General features: G+C 47.0%; 1 protein-coding gene across 1 annotated transcript in view; it reads right to left on the bottom strand.

The window, feature by feature from the left end:
- The window catches only part of cux1b (cut-like homeobox 1b), a 166,502-nt gene that overhangs the window by 63,706 nt on the left and 95,296 nt on the right, over window positions 1-7,500 (bottom strand). Inside the window, 3 exon segments of the mRNA XM_053651364.1 lie at window positions 3,766-3,832; window positions 4,440-4,512; window positions 6,627-6,754. Of these exon segments, the coding sequence (XP_053507339.1) occupies window positions 3,766-3,832; window positions 4,440-4,512; window positions 6,627-6,754 (268 nt within the window).

Here is a 7,500-nt window from a genome sequence, read left to right as displayed (position 1 = left end):
ATCATCATCATCATCATGATAACACCGTGACTGATTTGCATATGGCGCCGGCGTGGCTGTGTCGAGACAGAATGCTGTTAATATTCTGATCTTTGTTTTCCCGTCACTCTGCGTTTTTCCTAAATGTGTTACACCATACTTTCATTTTCTTCACTGCCCACACCCACAACTTTCCTTCCTCATTTCCCTTTTTTTTGCTTACTCTCATAACTCCAGATTGGGCAAGTCATTTCCATTTATCTGTAAGGAAACATACGAAATAACGTCCAGTAGTAAGGACAGTAGTCATTAGTCCATTCAGTAGTCAGTAATTGATCCAGTAGTTTGTCTAGAAGTCGGTCCGGTAGTCAGTTCAACAGTCCGTAGCCTTTCCAGTAATCCGTCCAGTAGTCCCTAGTTGGTCCAGTAGTCAGCAGTCAGTCTATTATTCACTCCAGTAGTCAGTACACAAGTCAATAGTCAGTTATCAATCCAGTAGTCAGTATTCAGTCTAGGAGTCAGCCAAGTCATACGTAGTCAGTCTAGTAGCTAGTAATCAGTCCAGTAGTCAGGAGTCAGCCCAGTAGACAGTCCAGTAATCAGTAGTTAGTCCAGTAGTCAGCCCAGTAGTCAGTAGTCAGTCCAGTAGTCAGTATTCAGCTGAGTAGTCAGTCTAGTAATCAGTAGTCAGTTCATTAGTCATCCCAGTAGTCAGTAGTTAGCCCAGTAGCCAGTATCCAGCCCAGTAGCCAGTGCAGTAATCAGTAGTCAGCCCAATAGTCAGTCTAGTAATCAGTAGAGTAGTCAGTCTAGTAATCAGTAGTCAGTCTAGTAATCAGTAGTCAGCCCAGCAGTCAGTCTAGTAATCAGTAGTCAGTCCAGTAGTCAGTCTAGTAATCAGTAGTCAGTCTAGTAATCAGTAGTAAGCCCAGTAGCCAGGAGTCAGTATTCAGCTCAGTAGTCAGTCTAGTAATCAGTAGAGTAGTCAGTCTAGTAATCAGTAGTCAGTCTAGTAATCAGTAGTAAGCCCAGTAGCCAGGAGTCAGTATTCAGCTCAGTAGTCAGTCTAGTAATCAGTAGAGTAGTCAGTCTAGTAATCAGTAGTCAGTCCAGTAATCAGTAGTCAGTCCAGTAGTCAGTCTAGTAATCAGTAGTCAGTCTAGTAATCAGTACTCAGTCCAGTAGTCAGTCTAGTAATCAGTAGTCAGTCTAGTAATCAGTAGTCAGCCCAGCAGCCAGGAGTCAGTATTCAGCTCAGTAGTCAGTATTCAGCTCAGTAGTCAGTATTCAGCTCAGTAGTCAGTCTAGTAATCAGTAGTCAGTATTCAGCTCAGTAGTCAGTATTCAGCTCAGTAGTCAGTATTCAGCTCAGTAGTCAGTCTAGTAATCAGTAGTCAGTCTAGTAGCCAGGAGTCAGTATTCAGCTCAGTAGTCAGTAGTCAGCCCAGTAGTCAACAGTCAGCCCAATAGTGCAACTTAATAAATAATGGGGTTGATGCTGGGGTTTAACCAAGCAGAACTGACATTTACTAAACACACTGAAACAACAGCCATCAGACAACTGTGCAGTAATGAAATATCACACAGCGCAGCTAGCCAAGAGCGTATGTATGATGTCGGGGGAACAGTAGGAGGGATACAGCGTGTGTGCTAGGATTATAGGATTATAAATAAAAGCAAACTGTTGCCAGATGTGGCCTGGATTGGGGAAAAAATTCAAACCCATGGCACGGCCGTTGCACTTTTACTTCACTAAATAGCTGATGTGGACCAGTGGGTGCTGATAAAGCTGTGTGTGGTATGCGTGCGTGTGCGTGAGAGAGGGAGAGAGAGAGAGAGAGAGAGAGAGAAAGAATGGGCTGATAGAACAGTTTCTGATCAGATCATACAGCCACATTTCTGGCTGATCCCCAGTCAGCCATGTGTGTGTGTGTGTGTGTGTGTGTGTGTGTGTGTGTGTGTGTGTGTGTTAAACACCGTGCTGGTTGTATGTGTGTGGCACGTCTGAGTGTGTGTGGCGCGTGCCCTCTGGGTTTGCACAGCTATAATTATGCCTGCCAGTAAGCTGGGTGGTACCCGCCCTGAAATAGGCCGCGGGCGAGCGGCGGGCAGACACAGCATTCCTGTGTGACAGGCAGACTGAGGGGGAGGAGCTGGCTCCGAAGACCACACACACACACACACACACACACACACACACACACACACACACACACACACACACACACATGCACGCGCAAGTAAGCTCAAAAACAGTGTTAACACACCACCCCCACCAACAGAACACATTTTCAGCACCATTAAGGGTGTAAATTAATGTCCTATTATTTACTGTATTACTGTGACGCACACACACACACACACACACACACACACACGCACACACGCACACACGCGCACACACACACACACACACACACACACACACACACACACACACAGAGAGAGAGAGAGAGAGAGAGAGAGAGAGAGAGAGAGAGAGAGAGAGAGAGAGAGAAAGCGCAAAACAGCAGAAAACAGAAGATGTACTAGACGTACAGAAACAGAGCGAGACAGAGAGAGACAAAGACATTTACTTTGAAGCTAAAGTTCTCATTTACTTCCACTTCCTGTTTTGGGGATTAAATGTCGTTCGTAACACTGATAACAAAGCGCTGCTGAATTAAACTGAGGAGACAAAGAGCAAGACAGAAAGAGCGAGACGAGAAACACAGATGACCAGAAGCAGACAAACAGATACAAAAAAAAAAAAGACAGAGCTTGCAATAGAGATGAAAAGAAAAACCGAATGACAGAAGAACTGAAATACAGACAGAGAAAACAACGGAAACAGAGAGAGAGAGAGAACTACAAAGAGGCAGAGAGAGACAGCAAAGAGAAAGAACTAGAGAGCGAAACAACAGAGAAAATAAGTGCGTGAGAAAGAAAGCAAGACAGCTCTAGAGAGACAGAGAGAAAGACAGAGTGAGCGAGAGAGAGCAAGAGAGAAAGAGAGCGAGAGAGAGTGAGAGAGAGAGCGAGAGTGAGAGAGCAAGAGAGAGAGAAAGAGACAGAGCGAGAGTGAGAGAGAACAAGAGAGAGAGTGAGAGAGAACAAGAGAGAGAGAGAAAGAGAGAGAGAAAGAGAGAGAGAGAGAGAGACAGAGAAAGAGAGAGAGAAAGAGAGAGAGACAGAGAAAGAGAGAGAGAAAAAGAGAGAGAGAGGGAGTGAGTGAGAGTGAGTGAGTGAGAGTGAGAGACAGGGGAGAAAGAGAGAGAGAAAAAGAGAGAGAGAGGGAGTGAGAGACAGGGGAGAAAGAGAGAGAGAAAAAGAGAGAGAGAGGGAGTGAGTGAGAGTGAGTGAGTGAGAGTGAGAGACAGGGGAGAAAGAGAGAAAGTGAGAGACAGAGAAAGAGAGAGAGAGACAGAGAGAGAGAGAGAGAGACAGAGACCGAGAGAGAGACAGAGAGAGAGACACTTGCTGGAACAGGCAGTTGGTAGAACATTATCTCAGGCACCAAATCTGACTGGAAAAAACCATCACAGCTAACAGGGGACCAGAGGAATGTTCCACTCCTTCAATCCAGGACGGTCATGTGCGCGTACAAGATCTCGGTGTATCTCTATCCTAACGTGTTTGCGACGAGCGGAAAGGACGTGCGAGCCTCGTCAGCGCTCAGTGCTCGCTCTCACGTGCGACGATTTCTCTCCACCGCTCACGAACACCTCCGCGTTCGCTCGAACCGGGGAACCGGGCAACGCGATGTGTGCGGTTCTGCACGTTTGCACTTTCTTCTGCTTTACTTACTTTGCCGTGGACTCCTCGTCGTACTTGGTCTTCAGGTCGAACAGCTCTGCCTGAGTGGTTTGAAGTGCTGCGCATAAAGACACGAGAACACACACACACAAACACACACACAGTCAGAAAGCGCACGCGGAAACCCTCACATGACCGCGTGTCCACGAGCGGCCGCGGCGTTAATTCGAACCGCTCGGTGTGTTGGAGCGCTGCTAAAACACGCTGCCGTTACAGGAAAAGATGGGAGCGGCGCTCATTTATAGTTACATTTAAAGGTGTGGAATTCCCACTATAAACAAGCTACTTCCTGTTCTCGCGTACGTTACGGCGGCGTTTTCCCCGCTTTCTTCTGAAGTTAATAAAACAGTTTGTCATGTTACCGAGATACGTTTCAAAGCATTAACACTGGAGACTCCTTCCATGAATTTTATATTAAAATTGTGGGGTTTGGGGGGGGGGTGTAAACTTTTGAACAGGATGATCGGTGTCGGTTGTTATTTTCATTCGGTGCTGTCCGTCAGAAGCGATATTTCCACGTTTCCCACAAGACAAAATAATAACAATTATTGCACCGGTCGTCCTGCTCAAAAGTTTACACCCCCCTCCCTCGGACGGCGCGCCCCTGATCGCGAGTATCGAATATACGATGCGGCTCTTGTACTTTATCCTCATTAGTCTGGTACCTGTCTGTAGATTCTGGGCTTTGTGTTCTGCCTCTTCCAACCTGGAGGCCATTGATTCCTGCGACTCTTGCAACTTCCTGTCATGAAGGGTGGGGGGTGGCGGGGGGGGAGAGAGAAAAGAAAAGAAGTCAAAATGGAGGGCACTTCAGAAGCAGAGAAATGACCGTTTACTAAAATATCAAGTTCTTCTTCAGTCGATCTGTTAAATAAAAAAATAACATGCCACTGTAACACCACATTAAAACACACACACACACACACACACGTTTCACAGAACCTAAATCAGCTAGGTAATATGAAAGGATGTTCAGACTGGACTGTAAGCCTGCCTGAAGAAACAGTGGGGATTATTTTAGGCAAATAAAGCAAACTTTGAGGGAGGAACTGCAGGAGAACGTCTGTCTGAGTTATTAATAAAGCCAATGAGGTATTACCACTGAGATATTAATAAAGCACGCACAATGAGTCACTTTCTCTCTCTCTCTCTCCTTATCTCGCCCACTCACTCACACACACACACCTCAGTCACCCTCACAGGAAGCTGGCTGACCAGACAGGAAGAGGACTAAATCCTGACGCAGAGGAAGTACGCCAGAACTAACGGCACAATTGATTCAATTGGCCTGGAAGTTGAAAAACCTTTCACTCGGGCCATTTATGGACACGTTTATTCTCAGCGACTCGCGTCGATTTCTTTCTAAAAACACACGTAGTTAACTAGGCATGCCTCAAAATACAATTTTTCACATCCTAATAACTGCCTCTACACGATATCGTATCGCTCTGCCTGCCCTGGGCGTCGTTTTCAGAGCTCCAGAGATACAGGACCCTGAACCGCGGAACCCTTCCGTGAGGTAAACGGCTGTTTTTACGCAGACTTTTCTTTTAAAGCAGCGGTTCGCAGCTCGGGTGACACGATGAAAACTGGGTCACGACCGAGTACGTGGTGGTGTGATCCATTTGTCACGTTTTTGTCGTCACTATTTCACAAGTTTACGTGGCTTTTGACGACGAGGGGTTCGTTTCCAACGTTCAAAGTCGTTTGCCATCGAACGGCGTGTTTCTTTTCGGCATGGCCGAGAAACGATAATACGACATGGGCTGCAGTCAGAGAGGCGTCGGAGGCGTTGAAATCAGCTGCGTGCGACGCCGTATTGACTCGTTCCAGCTGACAGGAAGGCTACGGTATCTCAGATAACCGCTCTTCACACACATGGTGCGCAGAAAAAGCATCGTCGAGACGTCCAAGCCTGAGGTGGATGCGCGATGGAAGACCATATCGAGTTCCACTCCTTCCAGACAAGAACAGGAACCTGACAGATTGGATAAAACACCGTCTAGTCTGGTGCGAATCTATAGACGTGACCTGCCTTGTGTCAACAATTCAAGCTGGTCATGGTGGTGTAATGGTGTGGGGAGAGGTTTCCCTCAACCCCTAAATATGGGGGCAGCGGTGGCTTGGTGGTTAAGGCTTTGGGTTACTGATCGGAAGGTCGGGGGTTTAAAACCTCAGCATTGCCAAGCTGCCACTGTTGGGCCCTTGAGCAAGGCCCTTAACCCTCTCTCCTCCAGAGGGCGCTGTATCATGGCTGACCCTGCGCTCTGACCCCAGCTTCCTGACATGCTGGGGTATGCGAAGAAAACAATTTCACTGTGCATATGTATATGTGACCAATAAAGACTCATCATCATTATCATGATATGAACGTCACCGTCTTATCTTCGTACCGTAGCTGACCACCGTGTATCGCTTAATTTCCACAATTCACAATTTTCTAACCACTTCCAGGGGTGATAATGGATCATGACCCAGAACGGTTCCAACAACATGGCAGTGAGTTCAGTCTCACTTCAGAGAGTTCAGTTAACTCTCAAATCAGGAAACTAACCGGACCTTGTTTTGTTTTGGCACGTAACCGTACCCCAGACTGCTTTCATTCCGTTTTTCACTACTTTACTAAACAATGATGTCATCCTGCTTGAGAGAAGTATAATCAGATAATTATATTAACCTTTCACGGTTGATGAAACGAACCCTGGTGGCGAACGCGCTCACTTTTAGACGCCACCGTAATTCGTGAATCGTTCTGCTTGCTTTATTTAAACCCCCCCCTCCCCTCCCCCCCCCAAACAAAAATGTGGAACTTATTTCAGAGTTTAACACCATGATGTTCGTCTGCGTCATACTCGCCTCTCTTTCTCTGCATAGTCGTTGTGGAGCTGCTGCTCTTTCTCCTGTGCCAGGTTCTCCGCCTGGTTCTTCAGGGTCTGTTCATATTCCCGGATCTTCTCTTTAAGTGCTTTGATAGTCACCTCTGTTCAAAAACACACACGGACACACCCAAAACCTAGATCAGTTCTGCTCTGACATTCGACGAACGCGCCGTCATGGATCGCCTTATATACGGTTATATCGAAAATACTTGCTGTTTAACGTCATTTTAATGAGAAGTACCGGAGACACCGGAGCAAACCTCGGACGGTTCGAGAGGAAAGTTCCAGAAAGCAATGCCGCTACAGCAGACGACGAGGTGTTTCGCGGCGGCTCGGCTGGCTAGCGATGTACGAGATGACGTCGTCGGCATTAGCGTCGAAGGCGGGTCCGTTCGAGTGTTCGAGGATGAGGACGTGAGAGAGCTAGACTAAAGTTCCGGGAGGAAGTCCCCCCCCCCCCCCCTTCAAAGACATCCTTAGTGTCTGCTGATAAATATCGATGTTGCTACGGTAATACTGGTCAACGAAGCAGAACGCGTTAAAGCCCATCAATTTGACCCGACGCTTCCTGGGAAACCGGCTGTCAAAAGAAGAAGAAAAAAAAACCACGCGGTGGAAAAAGTTACCGTATAGAAAAGAGTTAAGCGTTCGTCCTACTTTCCATAAACACAGGAGAAATTAAGGACAGAACGAATACGAATGGTAGCATGCACGGATTATACCAAGGTAATGAGAAGTGAAAGCTGGAGCTGAGAAAGCGCTTTTTCTTCTCCGCGTCAGACGCGTTTCCTATCCGGATAGCAGTCGCGCAGAACATTAAACGTTCAACCGGGTGAGACAGACGGAA

This window comes from Ictalurus furcatus, chromosome 20 (genome assembly GCF_023375685.1).
Source record: "Ictalurus furcatus strain D&B chromosome 20, Billie_1.0, whole genome shotgun sequence".
Lineage (NCBI taxonomy): Eukaryota > Metazoa > Chordata > Actinopteri > Siluriformes > Ictaluridae > Ictalurus > Ictalurus furcatus.
Note: the sequence above shows the minus strand (reverse complement) of the source record. Positions and strands in the feature narration are given on the sequence as shown.